The 26,738-nt window shown below is 43.4% G+C and overlaps 1 protein-coding gene across 6 annotated transcripts in view; it reads right to left on the bottom strand.

Moving 5' to 3' along the window:
• Positions 1–26,331, bottom strand: part of LOC144593733 (ensconsin-like) — a 95,808-nt gene extending 69,477 nt beyond the window's left edge. For 2 of the 6 annotated variants that reach the window (XM_078399730.1, XM_078399729.1), the window contains exon 1: positions 7,224–7,853. In XM_078399730.1, the coding sequence (XP_078255856.1) occupies positions 7,224–7,353 (130 nt within the window). In that variant the 5' untranslated portion in view covers positions 7,354–7,853. Of the gene's footprint in view, positions 1–7,223; positions 7,854–26,122 lie in introns of those variants that run through there. The other 4 variants (XM_078399732.1, XM_078399734.1, XM_078399731.1 and 1 more) reach the window with 4 other exon arrangements.
• Between the last annotated feature and the right edge of the window lie 407 nt (positions 26,332–26,738).

Raw genomic sequence — 26,738 nt, 5'->3', positions numbered from 1 at the left:
ACTAAAAATATAAGACCAATTTGCACGAAACTTGGATTAAGGTGTCCCCAGGACAAAGGAGAGCAAGGTGGTCCTACAATTGTCGTGCTATCATGTGAGGGGGGCACAAAAATAAGGCACCATCACGGACACGATCAAACAAACAAATAATCAAAGGTAGACACAAAATGCTGGAGTAACTCAGCGGGTCAGGCAGCATCTCAGGAGTGAAGGAATTTCCTAAACAAATAATCAAACAAACAGAGAGTTGTAGTAATATTATAATAGATAGATTAATTTATATAATCGAGTAAACATAATACAAAAACAAAGTTTCAAGTTGGTAGTTAAAACTTAAGTTTGGACTGGTTATTTTTGCTTGAAGCATTGACAACCATGAAAGCAGCTTACGTGCAACCTTGAGTCTCATATCATTTTGGATGTTAGAAAGCTCTAGATACTTAATTTCTGATATATATTAGGTAACCACTTGTAAATCAAAACTCGACACTATTTTATCGCACATTTCATAGGAATTTGATTGGTAAAATTACAACATTTCAAATTAAATTAAATTTGTGTCCATTTCTAAATACAAGCTGTTCTAATTTAAATCTTTTGTTAGCAGTCAAATTTATTTGGCACATTTAAGTTACTACTAGACCAAGTGGACCCGCTGGGTCCAAACCTCTCCTGCATTGGTGCAGCACCCTCTCCCCCCCTCACTCCATCCCCTCAACCCCCCTTATCCCTCCTCCTCCTCCTCATTCCCTCCACACCCCTCCCTCCCTAGGAGATAGATTTAAACTTTAAAATGTGAATAACGTTAAAAATATAACACAGATTTCAATGAAATTTCTTCCATTAGCACCAAATGGAAGATGGTGAGTAAAGTGGGCCTAAAATTGTCGCGCTTTCGTGTACCGTTTTGGCTGTAGTTCACAAACAAACAAGAGTTTTAGTATATGGATTATGGACTCGTAAATAAAAATGATGACTATGTATCAATCCATCTCATCTACTGGAAACTACTACGACGAATGACTTAATGCCTTCACTTCCAAAACACAGTGATCACTTAATTTCTCATACACAAACCTGCCTGGAAAACATTCCATATGTTTGCTGACAACACTTAGCTCAACCTCATCATCTCATTCTCTATCGTCTCTGATTTTTCATGCTATTTTTCTGATATCTGTATTGGATGAGCAGAATTTCAACTAGTCAGTCGCTGTCATGTTCATAGGTATTGCCTCTTAAAATTGACCATCAAATGCTGCTGGACAACTTTTCATTTACTAGCCTTTAAACTTGGCCTTATACAAAACTTGGCTATCCAATCCCTCTAGTTCTTGATTCCTCAACCCTGGCGGAAAAGGGTTCATTGGAGCCTGAGCGTTCACCCTATCTAAATCCTCATGAATGCATACACCACTGCAAGATCATCCCTCAGTCTCCGATACTCCAAGGAATAAAATCCTAGCATGCCCATCCTCTTCCTATGGTTCCTCGAGAACTGACAACATCCTCAAATATTTTATACACTCTCTTCAGCTTATTAGCATGTTCTATTATAACACGGTGACCAAAATTGAACAATATTCCAAGTGTTGCTTCACCAATATCTTCTGTAACTGCACTTAACCTCCCAACTTCTATACAGTACTGAACTCCCTGAATGATGAAACCCAGTGAGCCAAAATGTCTTCATCACCCTATCTACCTGTGACGTCACTTTCAGTGAACTACTAGACCAAGTGGACCCGTTGGGCCCAAACCTCTGCTGCATTGGTCCAGCACCCTCTCCTCCCCCACTCCCCCATCCATCCCTCCTCAAAATGGCGGCGCTGCCATAGCAGCTGCGGCTTACCTGCGGTCCATTTGTCTTTGTGTTTTGTTGTTTTTTTGTGTCTTAATTGTCGATGTGATGTCGTGTTTTTGTGTTTGTGTACTATGTGTGGGTGTGGGGGGGGAGGGGGGGAACTGTAAAATTGTAAATATGTGTCCCTTCCGAACGGAGACCCGACCTTTGTTTTCTGGGTCGGGTCTCCGTTCCTGCTGCGGCCTACCATCGGCCCAACTCCTGGAGCTGGCAGCCTCCAGGGCTCTGGTTCGCAGAGCCCGGGGACCGGACTCACCATCAGCGGAGCCGGCCGTCTTCGGAGGCTGCGGGAGCGGCTGCGACTCGCCTTAGGCTCGAGCCACGTGGATGCCGACATCGGGAGCTCCGGCAGCGGCAGCGTGTTGCCCGCCCCGGATCGCGGGGCTTGGGTCGCGGACATTTCACCGTCCGGCGTGGCCTAAAATAGGCCGCGGGATTTTTCTCTGCTGGGCGGGGGCTTCAATGTCGGGAGCCACGACCGCCCCGACGTGCAGCAACAGCGTGTTCGCCCGCCCCGGATCGCGGGGCTTGGGTCGGCCCGCTGCGGACCGTCCGGCGCGTCCTGCAACCACAACAACCTGACCGCGGGAGAAGACGGCAGGGGAAGGGAAAAGACATTGTGGACTTCCATCACAGTGAGGAGACTCACTGTGATGGATGTTTCTTTGATGGATGTTTCTTTTTTTGTGTGTTTTTGGGGTTGTGTAATTTGCCTATTTTAATGCTTTATTGTGTAATCTGCCTATTTTAATGCTTTTATTGTTGGACTGTGGGTGACTGAATTTCGTCCAATTTGGATGACAAATAAAGCTATCTCGAATCTCTTCAACCCTCCTTATCCTCCCTCGCCTCACCCCCCCTCCCTCATCCATTCCATCCTCCCTCAACCCCAAACCTCTCACGCATTGGTCTAGCACCCTCCCTTCCCCCCCCCACTCCATCCCCCCTCAACCCCCCTTTATTCCTCCCGCCTCCCCCCACTCAATCCCCCCCAACCTCCCTCCTCCCTCCCTGTCACCCACTTACCCACTCCATCCCCCCTCAAGCCCCCCCCCCCAACCCACTCAACCACTCCATCCTCCCTCTCGTGGCCGGAAGTGAGCTGCCGCTGCCATTGCACCATCGCAAAGTCAAAATATCGTAGGTCAAAGTATCGTAAGTGGAAACATCATAAGTCGGGGAGCATCTGTATTAGATAGACGGGCCGCTACTGCGCAGGCGCGGACACGTTTATTTTGCGCAAGCGCGGATCCGGCAGCCATCTTCCGTTAGTATTAGATAAACAGGCCCCAACTGCGCAAGCTCCACAGGGCCGAGGTCAGTGTCACCCTCTCCCCTTCCCTGTCCCCCCTCTACGAGGAATGGTCCCAACAGATCCACTTAGTTTAGTACATATATAAAAATATAAAGACAAATAAATATAAATAAATAATTATGAATATAAAATATGAGTTTTAGTAATATATATAGATGGATACACAAATTTCCATTTAGCAAGAATGCAAATTGTGCCATCGGGTTACTTGCTAATTTCCTTGATTCATTAGTATTTTTCATCGTTCTGCCAAGACAAAAATTCCTCAAATTATTGTTACATTTTTTTGAATTCAATGAGAAATATAATTTTGAAACTTAGTTTAGTTTTTCTATAAAAATTTAAGTAGTAATCAATTTCAAGAATTATAATTTCTGCAAAATATGAGAAGTCCACATGGATGAATAAAGATCAATAAATGGATCCATTGAAGGCAAATTTCTATTTGACCAATTGAATTAACTTCTTTTCTGTAAAATTGATGTTGTAATTAAAGCTTATGTAAATGACATAGTACATAATAAATATTAATAAAACTGACAGCTAGGAACAAGCTGCGTGGATGTATAATTGGTTGCAGTCAAGACAAAACAGAATCCTGAAATTGCGTTCCTTACTGAAAGAGAGTTTTAAATAGCTTTTCATTTTTTGATATACATGAATAGCCTCATCACAGAATACAAAGTGCTGTTCTAGTTTGCAAGTGGTCTCACTCTGGCAGTAGAGGTGGCCGAAAACAGAAAGGCTGGTAAGGAAATGGGAAGGGGAATTAAAATGGCTAGTAACCCTGTGCTCCAGCAGCCTTGGCAGACAGAACACCTGCGCATTTCGCCGATGTAAAGAGCACCAAATGCAGTAGATGTGGTTTGAGAGGTGCACGTGAATCTCTGTCTCACTTAGAAGGGTTGTTGGGCGTCCTTGAATGGAGGTAAGCGAGGTGGTGTATGGACAGGCGCTGCATCCGCTGCAGCTGCAAGGAAAGTGCCTGGATGGGAAGAGATGAGCACTTTACACAGGGAGGTCTCGGCAGAAAATGGAAAGGGGCAGGGATGGGAAGATGTGACTGGTGGTGGGACTGCATTGAAGGTGACAGAAATATCAAAAATTTAGGTGTTGGACGCAAGGCTCATTGGATGAAAGGTGAGGACCAGGGAACTCTAATCTTGTTCTGTCTGGGAAAGAGGGAGCGAGAGTTGAATTGCGGGAAACAGAGGAGCCACAGGTGAGAGTTCCATCCACAACAACAGGGTGAAACCGCACATAGGAAAGAGGATTTCTTGGATGTCCTAGTGTGGAAAGCTTCACCTTGGGCTCATATTCCGTGAAAGCTGAGAAACAAAGTATGGGATGCCACTCTTCAGGGTGAGAGGAGGTGTAGTCATGGTAGCTGTGGGAGACAGTGGGATTGGAGTTTATGTCAGTGGATAGTTTAGGACTTTGGAAGATTTTGCAGAGTATTGGATGTTAATGCTATTGACTTCCCAACACACTTAACTTCCTTTCCTACAAAAAGTTATACAATAGCATAATAATTTTTTCAGTGAACTAGTCGAGTTTCAAGGGAGCATGGAAAAAAATTCACACGATGAACCAGATGCTATATGATTGGTATTCCCGAATAGTCAAATAAATTAATATTTTTGCTGTATTTTTATCATACTCTAGAGAGAATGTCAATCCAAAGGGGAGTCATTAAAATATTGCAAAAGTCAGTCTGAAAATTTAGAGGGAAAGAAAGAGAATTCTTTTTTAAAAAGTGTTCAACATTAAAGAAGTTTTCAAAGTAAATAAGGAGAAAGATTCTAGGTGAAGGAACAGAAACCAGAAAATAAATTTGACAGAAAATGGAAAAGAAACAGGAAGGAGTAAGACAGACACATTTTGGCAACAGATTGTGATGATCTGATGTAATGACTCAAAGTGAAATAAATTCTTGAATTGGAACTGGCAGCAGGGTAGAACCAATTGCACACCTTTCAAAAAATCAAGTCTCTTTTCGTGCTTCAGCATTGAAATGAAAACTGGATCCACGCTGTATACCACAAGTTATATAGCATATGAAATCTCTGATCTTCAAATGGCCGCAAACAAAAAAATTGTTTAACATGGCTTCTATTTACAAGATGGAAGCTTTATCAATTCCCATTAGTATATTAGTTAACATTGAAGACTTTTAAATCATTAGCTTCCAAGTGTAGTAAAATAAAAGCTTCAAAAAATATCCAGAACCATTGAAATAAAAATTAAATGGACATGTTTTAGCTTAAAAAGTCAAGATGTGAGTTTCGGGTATTTGTGCCCATCATATGTGGCCAATCTCATGGCCACAGAAAATGCAACGCCACGCAGGTTTTGTTGAAACTTTTACCTTTCAAATATTTAACAGCAATGCTTTATGTTCCGTCATGTACTTGGAGATTACACAAATACAAGTTACAAATGTGAAGTATACGCCTCGTGTTAGACTACAATCGTAGGCATTTCAAACTTTGACCTTTAGGCAGCATATGATCAATATAATGATCCCGTTTTGCAAGTCAAACAATGAAAAAAATGAAGTGCGTCAGCAGCAATATTATGACCGGAATTTAGCGTGAATTTAAAAGCTCTCCCATTGTCAAGGTTATAACTATTAAGCATATTTTGCTCACTTTTCCTTCACATAAAACTACAACTACAATACTGCAAATAAATAAATTTGTTTATCACTCTTGGTTAAATTCAGTCCTATTCCTATAGATCAGAGTTGTGCTTTTCCAGAAGATTCTTCATAACTGTAAAGGACCAGACCTGAAATTTGGCATAATAGAAATATTTCCATAATCTTTGATAGTAAAGAAATCAAAACCCTTTCACACATTAGTCCAATGATAAAAGTACAACCAAATCTGAATGTAATGGCAAACAAAAGCATTAAGTCGAAATCAAATACAACTGCCATAACATTAATTTAAAACAAATCATGCAGTCAAGAGAAAAATTTAGTATTTCAGGCTTTTCACACTGGATTTTGTTTTAATAAACCTAGCATAGCAATTTCAATAAAAGGCAGATGTCAAACTTAAGAGCTTATGTATATTTGTGTACAATATATTGAAGAAACCTTTGCTCAAGATACACAATGTTGGAACTTCAAAGGAGGCAACTGAATTTAATGAACAAAACGCATTTAAGTCAAGTCATTACTTCTAGTACATGGGCAAGATAAATCAAAACCAATGACTCCACTGAGCGTCTGAATCCTCTAACTTGGTACAGAAAGCATTCAAAGAGGAACTGCAAGTTTAGTCTATGGGGTATATGATAGGTATGCTTATGCAATAAGCAGGAATGAGGGTTTAGGTAAGCAATTAATTCCTCATTTTGCCATTTAAAAAAGAATACTTTCGAATGGGTTTTCTCTGCAATGCAATTAGTATTACATTGTAGAACACCAAAAGAGTTTTGACAAATGAGGTGACCCTGTAAATAAAGCTCCAAATTTAAACAATCATGGGAAGAGAATAAAGGTCAAACAAGAAACGAGAATATTCCAGAGCACTCATCGAATGCAGTTGCATTTCTAGACAAAAACAGCAGTATGTTGTAATTTGTAGTCCTGTGTCGACCAAAGAGCCAATTATATTAGAGAAAGCAATCACACTGTCAGAGCTATCACTGAAGGGCACTGCTGCTGAAGATAAACAATTGTTAAAGGCTAATCATCAGATTCTGAATAACAGGATTTTACCAGACTGAATGGTCCATCATCTTTGAATAAGTATACTTTCATATTTGCTCAACATATTAACATCTTTCTCCAAAAAAGATACTTTATTTATAGAAAGGTAATAGGCATCACTACGTATACTATGCAATAAATTATGATTTATTTTAATCACCTTTATATTAAAAAATGAAGATAAATAAAAAGATAATACTCAGTTCAGTAGAGCACAACAGAGCACTAACATTTGCAAAATGTAATTTGCATTAGTTTGCATCGACAATCTCAGAGATTAAATCAGCCTCCGGTCATAGTTTACAGTCCAAATTAATACATACCTTCTTCTGTTCTGGAATTTTTTATTCTGTAGAGCTCATCTTCTTCATCAATAGTGAATAAACCATGAAGCTTTGATTTTGCACTTGTCTTTTTCAACCTCTGTTTACCGACAGTGGTTGAGCCCGGCATGCTGTTATGACTGTCGTTGCCTCTAAACCACCACAGCCACTGATCCAGCAGTAAAATGTAAAATGGACTTAAAAGAACACCACCACCACAAACCTCCGTTCATCTGTACACGCAGTATAGATTCCTTTTAGGTGAATTATGACAGCTGACAATTACCAACAATTAGTATAGCTTTTAGGGCTGACAGCTTCCTACCTTCCATATCTAATTAAGTACTGCTTTAGCAGGTTACCTCTCTAGTCTTTGACCTGCAGCAAATCCTCACAATTAGATCCTGGTTCACGCCTTTCTCCTTCCTGCAGAAGCAGTTAAGCAGCCAAAGGAAAAAATGATGCACAAGAAAATGAAGAACACACCTATTAAAACAATTGCCACAACAACAGTGACATACACAAAGGCAATGAGACTACAAATGTCTCATCAGCTTGCTATCACAGTATGCCAGAATGCTGCTACATCATTTTCAGCGTTCAGCTGATTCACGAATAAGCACTATCAAATTAACAGCATAGCCTTTCCCCTCAGCCATGGCTGTTCTAGGATAAAATAATGCCTGCAATAAACAGCTGACTGCTGGACATAGGCGGAATTCTAAAAAGCTGAAGATATCACGCACAAACCAGCTGCTCAGTATATGGGGAAAAAAAATCACAACCTATGCAGGAGCATTGCTATTTTTTTTTTAAACTTCAAGCAAGCTAAAATGCTATTCACTTCAACTAAGACCAACAAGATTCTTTGAAATTTAATGCATTATCCTTGCAATTTGTTTTTAGACATTGCAAATCATGTGGTATTCATTTTTTCTGCAAAAGCATTGCAAAAATCAGCTTCCAATCTTCCCAAAAATGTTATAAAATACAAGATATGGCTCAACTAGTTTCAGTTATAGCCTTTAAACTCTGCTACAAGTATTACTTGCCAAAAAATATTGTATTAAGAGTAGCGAACCCTATTAAATACTATTAAATTAATTAGCAAAAACATTTCAACCCTACTTTTCTTTTGATCAAAATCAAAGCACTCCCAAGTATCATGATTTACTATATCTCTGAAGTCTACTGAAATAAATGTTCTATTATATTCTCAATATGCTGGTTACCAAAGGTACAAAACTGAGGATTTACCCCTGTGAAGATCCAAGTCTCAATCACTACAATGCATTTGCTCTTATTTAGTAAAATCATACAGTCAGAAAGTTCCCAATATCATAGTAATCAGCATAAAAGGAGCAATGGGGTAGAAAAAGAGAAGTCTTAAAAAAATTTAAGACCTAAAATCTAACAACTGAAGATAAGGCTAATGGTGAAAACATTGTAAACTGGAGATAAAGCAAACTTTCAGGACTGGAGTTGACTAGAAAATTGAGATTTTTACATCTGCAGTACCAATTAGAATTAAAGTGTGTGGATTTGGAAGGACTAGAAAATAATGAGAACGTATTAAAAGAAGCTTGGCCGATCACGGAATCATAGGGCAACAAAGCTTTGTGAATGTAGGAAAATAACTGCAGATGCTGGTACAAATCGAAGGTATCACAAAATGCCTACCTGGACCTCAGCAGCTCAGGCAGCATCTAGGAGAGAGGGAATGGGTGACGTTTCGGGTCGAGACCCTTCTTCAGACTGGCAGAGGGTCTGAAGAAGGGCCTCGATCCGAAACGTCACCCATTCCCTTTCTCCTAGATGCTGCCTGACCTGCTGAGTGTCCAGTATTTTGTGATACCTAAGTTTTTGTGAGTGAGTTAGTTTGCAGTTTTAAATTCGCTTAAATGGCTAGTGTGCAAGGTCAAAAACCAACCTGAGAGTGCATTGGAATTGTCAAATGTACAAATAACAAAGCCACCGATATGTATTTCAACAGTAGTGTGGTTGTTAGAAAAGTGGAGATGAGCAATATTTGCAATTAAGTTTATAATCTGAGCTATTTGGAAACCACAAACACTCTTACTTCTTTATCAGGACACATTAATAATAGAAATGTAACAATGCCAATACAAAGTTGGCATAATTTCATTCCCACATTCTAACAACTCGCATCAAACAATCATTCGACCAGTCTCACTACAAGGAAATTCATTTAAGCTAATGACGGCACGGGAGCTTAGCGGTAGAGCTACTGCCTTACAACACCAGAGACCCGAGTTCGGTCCTGACTACAGGTACTTGTCTGCACGGAGTTTGTACGTTCTCCCCGTGACTCCGTACGTTCCTCCCATATTCCAAAGACGTACAGGTTTGTAGGTTAATTGGCTTGGTGTAAATGTAAAAGTGTCTCCAGTGTGTGTAGGGTAATGTTAAAGTGCAGGGATCACTGGTCAGTGCTGACTCGGTGGGCCGTGTTTCCGCACTGTATCTCTAAACTAAACTAATTTTACGACATCCCATTTAATACAAGAAATGCTCTGACTTCTAACCCAATCGTTTTCTGTATATATGAAGGTCAGAGTCAGTAATTAGCACTACTATAATCATTCATAGAACCTGAAACAGGCCCTTCAGCCCAACTTGTCCAGGCCGACCAGATTATATAACAGAGCTAGTCCCATTTTCCTGTGTATGGCATATAGCCCTCTAAATCCTATGTATCTATCTACATTTATTTTAAGCTTCACCATTGCACCCATCTCTACAGCTTTCTCTGGTAACTTGTCCATTACATACCACGCATTGAAGAAATCAGGTTTCTTTTAAGTCTATCCTCTCTCACCTTAAACTCATGCTCCCCGGTGCTGGAATGTTCTATCCTGGGAGAAAAATTTTGACCATGCACATTATATAAACATATCATGATTTTGTATACCTCCAAGGTCACCCCTCAGACCTTCAGGGGGAAAAAAAAACCCAGTACATTCCCAGGAATCAAACCCTCAAGGCCTGATAAGAGTCATAGCGTCAGAGTGATAGTGTGGAAACAGGCCCTTTGGCCCAACTTGCCCACACTGGCCAACAATGTCCCAGATACACTGGTGCCACCCCTGCCAGCATTTGGTCCATATCCCTCCAAACCTGTCCTATCCATGGGCCTGTCTAACTGCTTCTTAAATGTTCAGATAATCCCTGTCTAACTAACTCCTCTGGCAGCTTGTTCCATACATCCAGCATCCTTTGTGTGAAAAAGTTACACCTCAGATTCCCATTAAATCTTTTCCCCTTCACCTTAAACCTGTGTCCTCTGGTTCTCGATTAACCTACTCTGGGCAGGAGACTATGAGTCTACCCGACCTATTCTTCTCATAATTTTGTAAACTTCTATAAACTCACCCCTCATCCTCCAGCGCTCCAAGGAATGGAGTCCCAGCCTACTCAGCCACTGCCTATAGCTCAGACCCTCTGGTCCTGGCAACATTCTCGTAAATCCTCTCAGTACCTATTCTAGCTTGACAACATCTTTCCTATAACACAGTGCCTAGAACTGAACACAATACCCTAAATGTGGCCTCACCAACGTCTTATACAACTGCAACATGACCTCCCAACTTCTCTACTCGATACTCTGGCTTATGAATGCCAATATGCCAAAAGCCCTTTTGACCACCCGATCTACCTGCGACTCCACCTTCAGGAAACTATGCACCTGCACTCCTAGATCCATCTGCTCTACAACACTACCCAAGCCGCACGGGCGGCGGGAGCATCCCGGGGAGCTGCATGGGCCCGACCCACCCTCTGAACAACCATGCAGCCCACCAGAACATGCCCCGGAAGCCCCGGGTTGTCCCCACCCCCCGCAGAGGACTGCAGCGAAACGGGCGGTGAGGCCTGTCTGGGCTGAAGGAGCCTCAGCGGCGGCGACGGTGGGATCCTTGGCGGCATCGTGAGCCACGACAGCAACAGGAGCCCCGGCGGTGGTGGGGCCTCGGTGGCAACGGGAGCCTCAGTGGCGGCCTTGGCGGCTACGGGAGCCTCGGCAGCGATGAAGCCTCGTGAACAGCGGTCGATGAGCGTGAGGGGGGATGGGGAAGACAATGGGGACCCAGCACGGGGGGGGGGGCGACGTGAAGAACAATGGAGAACCTGGAGTGGGGGGACTGCGGTAAGGGGCGGTGGGAAAACAAAAGGAGAAGCCGGTGTGGAGGAGGGGTGGGCACTCTAATTTAGAATCCTCTGCCCTGGGGATGTCTGCGTTGGTTTGTTTGTTCATTTGTTCCAGTGAAGGCGCTGTGCACGCAGCAGCCAGACGACAGTCGTTTGTCTTTTTAGACAATAGGTGCAGGAGGAGGCCATTCGGCCCTTCAAGCCAGCACCGCCATTCAATGTGATCATGGCTGATCATTCTTAATCAGTACCCCATTCCTGCCTTCTCTCCATACCCCCTGACTCCGCTATCCTTTTCTTTTTGTTTTCACTTTTAATTTCAAGTTTTCGTGTACCTTGCCGTGTGTCGTGACTGTTGGCAGAGCAATTTCCCTCCGGGGATGAATAAAGTTTTATCATATTGTATCGTGTAGGTCCTGCCCATATTCCACTTCCCAAAATGTAACACCTCACATTTTTCTGCACTAAATTCCATCAACCATTTCTCAGCCCACTTGGCCAATTGATCAAGATCCTGCTGCAATTTTTCACAACCGTCTTCACTATCTGCAAAACCTCCCACTTTTGTATCATCTGCAAACTTGCTAATCTTGCCATGTATGTTCTCATCCAAATCATTGATATAGATGACAAACAGTAACGGGCCCAGCACCGAACCCAGAGGCACACCACTAGTCACAGGCCTCAGAATACCCTCTGGTAACTTTCCAACTACAGATGTTAAGCTCACTGGCCTATAGTTCCCAACATTTTCCCTGCAACCCTTCTTGAATAAAGGCACCTCTCCTGTATTAAAGACGACTTGTAATTTCAACCAGGGCTCCTGTAATTTCCTCTCTGGTTTCCCACAATGTCCTCAGATATATATGACTGGCCCGGGAGATTTGTCTATGTTCGTACACGATAGTACATTCAGTACCTCTTTGACCGTAACACTGACTGCTCTCAAGACACTTCCATTGACTAGCCCAAGTTCCTTCATCCTCCTGTCTTTCTCCCCGGTAAATGCAGAGTAATACTCAAGAGGACCTTGCCCATCTCTTGCGGCTCCACAGAGTTGAGCACTTTGATTCCTGAGGGGTCCCACTCTCTCTCTAGTTACCCGTTTCCCCCATATCTATATCCTAAAACTCTCGTTTGTTTGTTTGTACACGATAGCGTGACAATTTTAGGCCCACCTGACTCACCGTCGTCCCTTTGGCGCTAATGGAAGAAGTTGAATTGAAATCGGTGTTATATTTTAAAAGTTATTCACATTTTAAAGTTAAAATCTATCACTTAGGGAGGGAGGGGGATTAAGGGAGGTGGGGAGGAGGGAGGAAAAGGGGGGCTGAGGGGGATGGAGTGGGGGGGAAGGGAAGGAGGGGGAGGGAAGGAGGGGGAGGGAAGGAGGGGGAGGGAAGGAGGGGGAGGGAAGGAGGGGGAGGGAAGGAGGGGGAGGGAAGGAGGGGGAGGGAAGGAGGGGGAGGGAAGGAGGGGGAGGGAAGGAGGGGGAGGGAAGGAGGGGGAGGGAAGGAGGGGGAGGGAAGGAGGGGGAGGAGAGGGTGCTGCACCAATGCAGGATAGGTTTGCAACGGGTCCACTTGGTCTAGTGTATTTATAAAATCTCTTTGGGTTGTCCTTAATGCTATCTGCCAGAGCTATCTCCTGGCCCCTTTTTGCCACTCTGATTTCCTTTTTTACTTTTCTCCATAGTTCCCGAAACTCATTCAGGGATACTCTTGATCCCAGCTGCCTATACCTGTCCCATGCGTCCTTTTTATTCTTACCCAATTCCTCTATTTCCCTTGTCAGTCAAGCTTCCTTACATTTGCCTGCCTCGCCCTTCACTCCAATAGGAACGTGCATATCCTGAGCTTTTGTCAACCTTGTTGAATCTTTTAGTTTAGTTTAGAGATACAGCATGGAAACAGGCCCTTCAGCCTGCCGAGTCTGGCCCAACCAGCGAAAGCTGTACACTAGCACTATCCTACACACTAGGGACAATTTACAATCTTTACCGAAGCCAATTATTCATCATAATTGATAGTAGTTTCAATCGCATCTTTCTGTTAACCGTATTTTTTTTTTTGGTCCGAATCCCTCTTTTTCCATCCATTGCAAGAGATTTCTACCATCTTCACCACCCCAACACCAGCAGTTGTCACTTTCTTTGAAGCATCTACTCTCATTTCCAGTAATTTCAACACAGCATGATGCCTAATCCTCCAAAAACTATGAACAATTTCCTGTGATGCCTTAGTTCTCATCTCCAGCTCAATCAATCACAACCTTTCTCATATCTCCTGCATTTGCAAAGGAAGGTACTTCGGCACTTGCCCATTTACCTCTTCCCTTTCTCCCATCCAAAGAATCAAACATTCATTCTAGATGAAGCAGTGATTCATTTGTATTTTCTCTAATTTAGTGTATGATTTCAACATTCATGATGTGGTCTCTACACTGGAGAATCAATATACAGACTAGACAAACGCATTACGAAATAGATCTTTAATCCTAGGCATGACCCCGAGGTTGCAAATGCCTGTCATTTAATTTGCCATCCAATTCCAACTACTACCCATGACCTCTTAAATAGTTCTTGCAAGGGCCAATTTAACCTCAGGGACAACATCTGATGTAACTAGTAAGGGCATCACTTCCTTGAGGACTCAATAACACGTTAAACAATTTTAGATAACTATCCTTCCCAGCATAAATCAGATCCATCCGCTTTTTATTGAAGGTCATAACCCTGCAATATTAATTATTAAGATTAGTATTTTGGCTCCGTACAGATGCTGCCTACATTTTGAGTATATTCTTATTTCATATTTCTAATGTTCTCTACTTTGTAGTGCCAGCATTGGGGTTTTTTCTCCCCATCCCAATTTATGTCCTTACATTTACAGACTGATCATCCGCGACTTATAAATATTGTAATCAGCACCATTTCTATCCCTCCCTCATGATCTCCACCCTCTTTATCCTGTCACCTCCTTCCCACAAGATAGAGCACATAAAGAAATAGTTCTCATCTATATAATGACCTTTGTTCCTTTTCTGAAGGTTCCAAAGCATTTTCTATGTAACTGAAAACTGTAGAGCAGGAAATTGATATTGATATTTCCTTCTATTGATAGAAGGAAAATATTTGTCCAGGTGGAACTCTTCTGTACTTCACAATAATGCCATGGTACCTCTACACCCATCAGGAATATTATGCCAAGAATATTATGTTGAGTGTCCAGAAGTGAGACTTGGACCTAAAAGCCTCTGAGATGGAAGTGAGAGTTCTAACAACAAAGCTGCACCCGTCACAGATTCAAAACTAGATGCCGTCATCATAATGAGGGAAAACAGAACTGCTTGTTTTCACGAAAACGCCTTAGATTTGAAGTTAATGCAAAAGCTAGTATTCCCATGCATTGGAAAAACTGTGCAGGAAGTATCTGCTGAGGGAGTTTATGAATAGCTTTTTTCAGGTAATTCAGAAGAAAGCTATTAGAACGGGACTAAGTGATTGTTAGACAGTCCAACAAATAATGCCATACTCTATCATATTACCTCAAATTAGTAGCATAAAATTACTTTCTGATGGAAATCAATTTGCCCAAATGTCAAACAGCTCTAACATCCAGAAAACTATCGCCAATATTGGCACGAGTGAGGTTGGAAAGCTAGTATTGAGAGCAAGTACTGCAAAAACTGCGAATAATTTAAAATCCAATGGCAACTATTTGATGGATTGAGATTACTTTCCCCTTTGAGTCACTATGAATTTGTTGTCATGGCCCAAGATAACTGAGAAGAGTCTTAATTATCAATCACTAAGCGATTAATTGGCAAGTTTATTTTTCATTGAAAGAGTTAAAAAAATTAGTTTAGTTAAGTCTGGAAATCCAGACTTTCAAGCTCCCGTATCTTCCCTCAGTTTAGTTTACTGTCCCATGCACCGAGGTACTGTGAAACCTCCCTCAGAAGGTAGAGAGAAGAGGAAATGGCCAGGGAGGCAACGAGATCAAAACAACACACAATACTCCATATGCAGTCTCGCCAAAGCCCTAAATAAAATTGCATTAACTCTTTCCTCCCATTTTTTAATTTACTTGCACAGAACAGTGAAGCCAAGGAACAGACCCTCCCGCCTTCACTATCTGCCCTTCACCTGTACATGATTGATATCCATCCATTGCTTGCCTGTTCATGTGTCTACCCAAAATGCCTCTTAAACATTGTTATGGAATCTGCTTCAACCATTTCCCCTGGTAGAACATTCTGGGTATCTCCCACTTTCCGTGTGAAAAAGCATGCCTCATAAATCTACTTTAAAAACTTTTCCTCTCTCACCTTAAAACTATGCCCTCGAGTATTTGACATTCCCACCCTGGGAAAGACTCTGAGTATCTATATCTATGCTCTTAATGGAAGGAACCAGAGGGTGATGATGGAACGTTGCTTTTCGAATTGGACGCCTCTGACTAGTGGCGTGCCTCGGGGTTTGGTGTTGATCCCATTGTTGTTTGTCATCTATATTAGTGATTTGGATGAGAACTACATGGCATGATTAGCATGTTTGCAGATGAAGCTAAATTGTGGTATTGTATAGGGAAGACGGTTGTCAAAAATTGCAGCAGGGTCTTGATCGGTTGGGTGGGTAGGCTGAGGAATGTTTGATGGAATTTAAAACAGGGAAATGTGATATATTGCATTTTGGGAAATCTAACATGGACATGACCTACACAGTGAATGTTAGGGCTCTGGGAGTGCTGTAGAGCAAAGGAATCTAGGAGTTCAGGTACATAGTTCCTTGAAAGTGGCATCACAGGTAGATAGGGTGGTCAAAAAGGATTTTGGCACATTGGCAGATAACTCTGCCATTATCTGTCAGAGTACTGAGTATAGAAGTTGGGAGGTCGTGTTGTAGTTATGCAAGGCCACATTTAGAGCACTGTTTTTAGTTTGTGCACCATTTTATCAGAAAGATGTTGTCAAGCTGGATAGGGTGCAGAAAAGATTTACGAGGATGTTGCCGGGACTCAAGGGCTTGAACTGTAGGGAGAGGTTGAGTAGGCTAGGACTCTATTCCTTGGAGCGCAGAAGGATGAGGGGTGATCTTATAGAAGTGTAGAAAATCATGAGAGGAATAGATTGGGTAAACACAGTCTCTTGCCCAGAGTTGGGGTATCGAGAACCAGAGGACATAGATTTAAGTTGAGGGAGGAAAGATTTAATAGGAATCTGATGGGTAACTTCTTTACACAAAGGGCGGTCGGTGTATGAAACGAGCTGCCGCAGGAGGTTGTTGAAGCAGATACTATTGAAACATTTAGACAGGTACATGGATAGGATAGGTTTAGTGGAATATGGACCAAACGCAGGCAGGCGGGACACTAGTGTGGATGGGACATGTTAGCCGGTGTGGGCAAGTTGGGCCGATATTCTTCTCTCAACCTCAAAAGCTAATTTCAAAACTGAAGAAGGGTCCTGACCCGAAACATCACCTATCCATAGTCTCCGGAGATGCTGTCTGACCCGCTGAGTTAAGAGGCAAGAGTGTTTTGTCACATCCCCAGATTGAACAATTAAATTCTTACAGCAACAAAACAGAATATGTAAACATAGAACACTGTAAACAATATAATAAACGAGAAAAAAGTTCAGTGTGTGTGTGTGTGTATATATATATATATATATATATATATATACACACACACACACATATATATATATACAAACACACACATATAAATGCATACATAAACATACACTTAAAAAAACAAACGATAATAGTGCAAAAAGACAAAGCCAATTCCCCCAAGTCTATGTAGTTCAGAGCTTATTTGGAAGTTGTAGTGTTTAATAGTCTGATCGCTGTAGGGAAGAAGCTGTTCCTGAACCTGGACTTTACAGTTTTCAGGCTTGTGTACCTTGCTCTAGATAGCAGGGATGAAATGAGTGTGTGGCCTGTGTGGTGTGGGTTTCTGGTGATGTTGGCTGCCTTTTTAAGGCAGTGACTCCAATGAACCCTTGATGGCGAGATCAAAACCGTGACGGACTGGACAGTGTCCACCCCTTTTTGCAGTCTTCTTTGCTCCTGGGCATTCAAGTTGCCGAACCAGGCCGTGATGCAACCAATCATTATGCTCTCCACTGTGCACCTGTAGAACTTCAACAGAGCTTGCTCTGACATACCGAATCTCTGCAATCTTCTCAGGACGTAAAGGCGTTGATGGGTTTTCGTAGTTGCATCAGTGTGCTGGCTCTAGGAAAGATTTTCAGAAATATGCACGCCCAGGAATTTGAAGCTTTTGACCCTCGATCGATATCGACAGGTTTGTGGACCCTAATCCTTCCACTTCCAAAGTCCACAATCAGTTCCATGGTCTTATTGACATTGAGAGCCAGGTTGTTGTGCTGGCACCATTTGGTCAGTTGATCGATCTCACTTCTACACTCTGACTCAACATTATCTTTAATTCGTCCAACAACAGTTGTGTCGTCAAACTTGAAGATGGAGTTCACACTGTGTCTGGCTAAACAGTTGTGAGGATATAGTGAGTAGAGCAGAGGGGCTGAGCACACAGCCTTGAGATGCTCCCGTATTGGTTATTGAGGAAGTGTTGCTGCCAATTCAAACAGACTCTGGTTTGTTGATGAGGAAGTAGAGGATCCAGTTGCAGAGAGATGCACAAACACCCAGTTCAGTGAGATTAAAATCTACTTTGAAGGGGATGATGGTTTTGAATGCTGAGCTGTAGTCAATACACAACAGCCTGATGTATGTTTTTATTGTCCAAGTGGTCCAATGCAGAGTGGAGAGCCAGTGAGATTGCTTCCTCCGTTGACCTGATGTTGGAGTCGATATGCGCCGTAACCAACCTCTCAAAGCACTTCATCACCACGGACGTTAATGCCACCAGTCAGTAGTCATTGAGGCACATCATCTTACTTTGATGCCCTCCTAAAGCAAGTGGAAACTTCAGACCTCAGTAATGAGCGGTTGAAGATGTCCGCAAAAACCCCAGCCAGTGGTCTGTAAAGGTTTTAAGATCAGGTATACCATCAGGTGTAGGCGCTTTCCGAGGATTCATCCCCTGAAGGATCTTTGACGTCGGCCCCTGTGACTGTGATCGTAATACCATTGAGAGCTATGGGGGCTTGGGAAGGCACACAGTGTGCTCCCTATCAAAGCATGCATAGAACGCATTGAGCTCGCCAGGGAGTAATGCTTCGCGGTCGCCTGAGCCGCCCCCTTATTTTGCCTTGGAGGAAATGATGGTATTCAAGCCCTGCCACAATTGCCGAACATCCACCTCAAACTCCAGCTTAGAGCGAAAGTTCCTTTTAGCCTTTTTGATGGCCTTAACAAGGTTATATCTGGACTTCTTGTATACCTCTGCCTCAGCAGACTTAAATACCCAGGGTCTGATTCTCAGAAGAATGTGGATCACCTGGTTCATCCAAGGCTGCATGTTGGGAAATGCTCAGATGGTTTTTGTAGAAAAACACTCCTCCACACATTTCCTTATGAAGACTGCAACAAAAGGGACTTATTCATTCAGGTCCGTTGCCAAGTCCTTGAACATTGTCCAGTCTACTGTCTCCAAGCAGTCTCGGTGTTGTTCCTCTGTCTCCCCTGACTAGCTCTGTGCAGTCCTCACCTCCGGGGGCGCGCTCTTCAATTGCTGCTTATAAGCAGGAAGTAGTAGCACAGCTGAATGGACGGATTTCCAGAAAGTGAGGGATGGAGCGAAAGGTATCTCTGATGGTCGTATAGCAATCGTCAAGGGTATTTAATCCTCTTGTGCTGCAGGAAACATGTTGGTGGTAGATAGGAAGTGATTTCTTCAGGTTGGCTATGTTGAAGGCACCGGCGATGATGGTAAAGGCATCGGTGTATGCTGACTGGTGTATGTCCGTTTAGCACTGAGCTCCTCCAGTGCTAAACGGACATCTGCCTGGGGTGTACTCCGCGGTCAGGATGATGGAGGTGAATTCCCTCGGGAGGTAGAAGGGGCACTACTTCACCGCCAGGTATTCCAGGTGTGGGGAGCAGGAGTTAGACAGGACCACCACATCTGAGCACAACAAAGAGTTGACCATGAGGCAGATGCCCCAACCTCTCCCTTTCCACGATGCCTGCATTCGCTCCATGCGATGTATGGAGAAGTCTTCAGGCTGGATAGCCAGGTCTGCGGAGTTGGAAGTGAGCCATGTCTGTGTGAAACAGAGCACACAGCATTCCCTCATCTCCCTTTGATAAAACAGCCTTGACCTTAAATTCATTTCAAGTGACTGAACATTGGCTAATAGAATGATAGGAAGAGGGGGGGTCATAGTCCCCTGTACTCCAGCACCCTGTATCTTTTTTTTGTAAACCAGCATCGACAGTTCTGAATTGTTTCTGAATATCCCATTGCCATAGCAGTCAATGGATTCTCAAAGAACCATTTTTACATAAATATGTAAAGCTCCCACCCAAACCTTTAACCAGATATTCTGCTGTCCATGAGGGAAGTCAAAATACTCATCCCACTACATACAGTTAAAAAAAAACGAAATTGTAATAAACTGAAAAAACAAATAACTTATTCATTCAAATTATTTCTGCAGTGTGTACTTTTTTTTCAAATTAGGAAGTTCCAGTTTACAAAAAGTAATTTGTACTTCTAGTACAATACCTCTATTCCCATCAGTTCTTTTCCTTTCTACTGCTACATGGTCACCTTATAAACATTAATCCTCATAAATGCTAAATTTTAAAAGATTTTATTTCCCTACAAAAAAACTGATTACACATGCATTTCTCCTTTCCAGATCAGTCACAATCAAGTTCAAAATGAAATCAGCAACTAGTTTCAACAGTTTTGCTTTATTTACACCTTGATTGGCAATACAATTTGTCACTGAAAACCAACTATCAAAAGAATATCTAAAACCACGATAAGGTATCTCTAAACTAAACTGTAAAATGGTGAACAGTGCACTTCAACCTGATTATGAGGCTTTGCACTTTGTACAAGTCTCTTCTAACTTGTAACAACCACCCAGTCACGTAGAGTGACATCACAGGATTGTTCCCTTTTACACAAAACACTTCCTCCTTTTCTCTTTAACCCCTCCCAAAAAGAGTCAGATCTTTGAGGCCAGGTTATTAATATTCTTAACAATGAGAATTAATTTTCAGCAGTAATTTTTACATAAATCTGAACGGGCTATAACACTGAGGCCAATCCTACCAACTTGACATATAAAAGCTCACAAGGCACCATTCAAGGAGGAGTCATTTCTTTTACATCCAAGCCAATATTTCATGGCACAACCTAATAATTAAAACAGCTTGATTGATCACTGTATTCATTATCGATCTTGGAAGCCGGCTTTTTACCCTCCAAATTGACGACTTTATTTACTTCCAAAAGAGAGTCGACCCATCAAACAATATTCATTGGTTGTAAAGTTTTAAGGGACATCCAGGAATTATGAAAGCTAACAGTATCCAAGTGTTCAATTTAACCTACGTTAAAGTAATACGTTTCTGACAGATGCCTACTTCTTTACCGAGGCCACCTACATCTGTTCCATTGCAATACAAATGTGTTTCTGCTCCTCTGCTACTGAAACACTCATCCTGAACCTGTTGGCTCCAGGTCTAATATTTCCAATGCAGTCTTGGCTGTTTTAATCATTTACTGAAATGTCCAAAATTCTGCTCCTCCATTTTTATGTTTGTTGACATACATGAGTTTCCAGTTCAGCTGTTAGGTTTTAACATGGTCATCTTGTTTATAAAGGTATTCATGTCTTTGATCCTTATTTTATTATAACCTCCTTTAAGTTCAATGATCTCTGCCTCCGAGTCTAACATTAATTTAGTTCTATCTGTGGCCATGCCTTCAGCTGCTTAAGCCCAATTTCTTTCCCATCAATATCTCGCCCCTAAAAAAACCCCACTTTTAAACATACATTGGATATTGGTCATAGTCCTAATTTCTCATGGTTGAGTGCCCAATTGTATTTGAAAAAGCTCCTGCAAAACACTTTGGAATATTTTATTGCATTGCGGACGTTGTATGAACATGAAGCTTCATAGTGATGGCCATCAACATTCAAAAATGTAATCCACACTTTAATTTTACAGCTCAGCTTTCATGGATAGTGTTACCATTCTCCACTACACTCAACTCACACCAAAGCTGTGCCAGTGATCTGCAATTCACCCTTTGGAATTCACCCTTGTCAGTATCATCCCTATTTCTCCTCTACTGTTAACATCAGTGGGAGAAAAAATGCTGAAAACTACAATGATCAGAACACCTTGTCATCTTGAAGTGAAAAATAAAGATTGAGCCGAGTCAATCTTGGCTTATGAACGAAGAACCACGTTTAACAATTTTTCTGCAGTTATTTGATGATGCTACTAGTAGAATGGATTAGGGGAATGAGTGGCTGTGTTGAATTTGATTTTTCAGAATACATGTGATAAGGTCCCACAAATGCAGTTGGTCAACATGGTTACAACACAAGGAGGTGGGGATACTATAAAGTATGACACTTGTTTATGAGATGGAAAAAGTGGTAACAAAAATATTGTTCCCAGGTCGGGTGGCTGTGATCAGTGGGATATTATAAGAAGATAACCGCAGATGCTGGTACAAATCGAAGGTTTTTATTCACAAAATGCTGGAGTAACTCAGGTGGTCAGGCAGCATCTCGGGTGAGAAGGAATGGGTGATGTTTCGGGTCGAGACCCTTCTTCAGACTGATGTCAGGGGGGCGGGACAAAGGAAGGATATAGGTGGAGACAGGAAGATCGAGGGAGATCTGGGAAGGAGGTGGGGACGGGGGGGACAGAGGAACTATCTAAAGTTGGAGAAGTCGATGTTCATACCACTGGGCTGCAAACTGCCCAGGCGAAATATGAAGTGCTGTTCCTCCAATTTCCGGTGGGCCTCACTATGGCACTGGAGGAGGCCCATGACAGAAAGGTCAGACTGGGAATGGGAGGGGGAGTTGAAGTGCTCGGCCACCGGGAGATCAGTTTGATTAATGCGGACCGAGCGCAGGTGCTCAGCGGAGCGATCGCCGAGCCTGCGCTTGGTTTCGCCGATGTAAATAAGTTGACATCTAGAGCAGCGGATGCAATAGATGAGGTTGGAGGAGATGCAGGTGAATCTTTGTCTCACCTGGAAAGACTGTTTGGGTCCTTGGATGCAGTTAAGGGGGGAGGTAAAGGGACAGGTGTTGCATCTCGTACGGTTGCAGGGGAAAGTGCCCGGGGTTGGGGTGGTTTGGGTAGGAAGGGACGAGTGGACCAGGGAGTTACGGAGGGAACGGTCTCTGCGGAACGCAGAGAGGGGAGGGGATGGGAAGATATGACCAGTGGTGGGGTCCCGTTGTAGGTGACAGAAATGTTGGTGGATGATATGTTGGATCCGCTGGCTGGTGGGGTGGAAGGTGAGAACGAGGGGGATTCTGTCCTTGTTGCGAGTGGGGGGAAGGGGAGCAAGAGCGGAGCTGCGGGATGTAGAAGAGACCCTAGTGAGAGCCTCATCTATAATGGAGGAGGGGAAGCCCTGTTTCCTGAAGAACGAGGACATCTCTGAAGCCCTAGTGTGAAACACCTCATCCCGGGCGCAGATGCGGCGTAGACGGAGGAATTGGGAATAGGGGATAGACTTTTTGCAGGGGACCAGGTGGGAAGAAGTGTAGTCCAGATAGCTGTGCGAGTCGGTGGGTTTATAGTAAATGTCCGTCACTAGTCAATATCAGTGGGATATTGTAGGGATCACAATATCAGCATCAAGGCATGGTGGTGCAGTGGTAGAGTTGCTGCCTTACAGCGCCAGAGACCCGAGTTCAATCCTCAATACGGAGTTTGTATGATCTCCCCGTGACCTGTGTGGGTTTTCTCGTTTCCTCCCACACTCCAAAGAAATATAGGTTTGTAGGTTAATGGACACTAGTAAAATGGTAATTTGTCTCCAGTGTGTGTAGGGATCACTGGTCAGCGTGGACTCAGTGGGCTGAAGGGTGTTTCTGTGTTGTATCTCTAAACTAAACTAAGGCGACCAAATGTCATATTTCCAAATTTGCTGATTGTTAGATGGAGTTTGTAAAGACTTCAAAGGGATATGTTAAAGCTAAGTTAAAAAAAAATCAAAAAATTAAACTAAAGTATACAAATAATTTATAGATGCGGTTCTCCGCAATATCCCGCAGCTCCGTTCTTGCTCCCCCTCCCGCTATTCGCAACAAGGATAGAGTCCCCCTTGTCCTCACCTTCCACCCCATCAGCCGTCGCATATAGCAAATAATCCTCCGATATTTTCGCCACCTCCAACAGGATCCCACTACTGGCCACATCTTCCCGTCTCCACTCCTTTCTGCTTTCCGCAGAGACCGTTCCCTCCGCAACTCCCTGGTCAATTCATCGATGCCCACCCAAACCACCCCCTCCCCAGGTACTTGCCCCTGCAACACCTGTCCCTTTACCTCCGCCCTTGACTCCATCAAAGGACCCAGACAATCTTTTCAGATGACGCAGAGGTTCACTTGCACCTCCTCCAACGTCATCTACTGTATCCACTGTTCCAGGTGTCAACTCCTGTATGTCAGCGAGACCAAGCGCAGGCTCGGCGATCGTTTCACTGAACACCACCTTAACATACCCGATCTCCCGGTTCCTCAGCACTTTAACTCCTCCTCCCATTCCCAATCTGATCTTTCTGTCCTGGCCTCCCCCATTGTCAGAACGAGGTCCAGCGTAAATTGGAGGAACAGCACCTCATATTTCTCTTGGGTAGTTTACACCCCAGCGGTATGAACATTGACTTCTCTAACTTCAAATAGCCCTTGCTCTCCCTCTCTCTCCATCCCCTCCCCCTTTTCAGTTCTCCCCTTACTGTCTCCGACTACATTCTATCTCTGTCCCGTCCACTCTCCTGACATCAGTCTGAAGAAGGGTCTTGACAGAAACATCACCCATTCCTTCTCTCCAGTGATGCTGCCCGTCCCACTGAGTTACTACAGCATTTTGTGTCTACCTTCAATTTAAGCCAGCTTCTGCAATTCTTTCCTATACAAATAATCAGAGTTGTTCAATATTAACTCAGAATTTTTTACATCTTTGAATGTTGCTCTTTTCTACCATATTATTTTTTCAGAATTGCATTTAATATTATCAGACGAACTTGAAAATGACGGGTGAAAGCTCACATCTTTGAGAAGTCTCGTTATTCGTTAAAAGGTGACTTTTATCTGTTAGAATTGGAGGGCGAGTTGAACAACATGCAAAATGCGGGTGCCATATGGGAAACGTTACATTATGACCCGAAAGTGTAACTGTTTCTCTTTCCATGAATGTTGCGTGACACACCGATCGTTCCCAGCATTTTTTTATTTCAGGATTTCCAGCATCTACATTTCCACGATACTCTACAATACATCTTAGAAACCTTACTCTAAAGAAGTCACATTTTGTCTCAGACGAATGAATATAAACACCACATAAAAATCAAACACACTTTTTCCTCTGTCCGGAATTTTCTTCGCGGTTACGTGGGATTCAATTTACAATGTAGTTAATCTTAACTTCGAATGGTACTTGTTTAACCACCAACTTTCAGCACGCCGCGATACAAAATACCGCGGTTTCAAAACGATTATGTGGCAAGGAATTTCTAATACAGCTGCTGGAAGCATTCGGCAGGTTCGTGCTGAACATTACCAGGCTTGATAGAACAGGTAACGTCAAATATATATCCTGCCGCACCCTTCATCCTAAACCCAGCGCCAGGTAAAACAATGAAAGTGAACGATAGATACACGTCGCTGTACAAAGTGGGGATATAATCTTTATGTAACAAAAGTCGGACACTTTCATTCAGTGAGTGGAATAAACGTGAAGCAATCGGTGGATTTAATCCACGGGTATTCAACATTTATTACAAAACACCAATGTAAACGTCTTCAAAAGCTTCCTTTTCCCATTATATTTGCGAAGAAACATGTTCAAACAGAATTCAATTTAATTGAAAAGCCAACTCGTCCTCAAGACAGTTCAATCAATGCACATTACTGGAAAGGAGACAGCGTTAACTAAAACTTGGCGTTTGTTTGTCACGACTTAATTGGGGCTATTTCAATTAGTTTCCCCTTTCTTGTGCCACTTTGCAACGACGCTGGCTGCAGTTCCCACGTCAGCTCGCGTCCCCGGGACTGGCTGCGGCTCCCAGGTCGCCTGCGTGCAAAGGGACTGACTGAAGCGCCCAGGGACGCCGGCTGCAGTTCCCAGGTCGGCTCGCCTGCCCCGGCACTGGCCGAAGTGCACAGGTCGCCCCCGTGCCCGGCTGCAGCTCCCAGGCTTGTAGAGCCCAGGTCGCCTGCGTGCCCCGGCACTGGCTGAAGCGCCCAGGTCGCCCGAGTGCCTCGGGACTGGCTGCAGTTCCCAGGCTATAGAGCCCAGGTGGCTCGCGTGCCCCGGGACTGCCCGCGACGCGAGCTCCCCAGTTCCTGGTTCCACGCGCCGTCACGTGGACAAGAGGCCGCTTGGGACAAACGGCCAACCGCCCGGCGCGGCGCGTCTCCCCGGGGCCCCGCTAACATCGGCTTCAGGTGCGCCTCGCCACCTGCTCCCTCCTCCTTTGCCGCTCTTCCTTCAGCCCCCCTCGCCCAAAAACTTTCACCTTCCCTCCTGCACATAAGAGTTCTCGCCCTGTTGTGTATGTCGAGGACAACCATAAACTCACCAGCGCCGTCGCCGCCATCCACTCGGGATGCGACTCCCTCCGCCTCCGCCATTGCTCCTGACGTCAGCAGCAGGCGAACCCACCTTGGGGCGGCGGGAGATTCAACCAGTGAGAACACGGGCCCCGCCTTCGTCTGAGACAGGTAGCAGGTTGATGCATAGAGACCAACAGGTAACGGCGGGCGGGCTTAACAGCATGCACTACACAAACACATCATGCGCGGGTCACACAGCTCCAGGTAACAACTGGTATTACACCAACACATCACAAAGAAGTGACACGGTTGGTGGATAACAGCGATCATTTAATAAATAAATATATCTCAGGACTTTGGATGGATGTTGCAAGAATCAATGTGATGCATTAACGTATTGCACATGTAATAAATGTACGCAATAAACGAGTCATGCAGCAATTTTAAGAAACAAAGTAAAATAAAACATGGTCACGAGAAAAACACCTTGGTACGCAATATATATGACCAGATGAGCTACAAAACTACTTGGATGCATTTCAAATACTGGATTATAACTTCGCTGATGGCATCTTAACTTGTCATTTTTGAATATATACCGGCAGAGTCATTTTTCAGAACCAGAAACAGCGAACTGCGTCA

The sequence above is a fragment of the Rhinoraja longicauda genome, chromosome 5 (assembly GCF_053455715.1).
Source record: "Rhinoraja longicauda isolate Sanriku21f chromosome 5, sRhiLon1.1, whole genome shotgun sequence".
Taxonomy (NCBI): Eukaryota; Metazoa; Chordata; class Chondrichthyes; order Rajiformes; family Arhynchobatidae; genus Rhinoraja; species Rhinoraja longicauda.
This window is presented reverse-complemented; position numbering and strand designations above follow the sequence as displayed.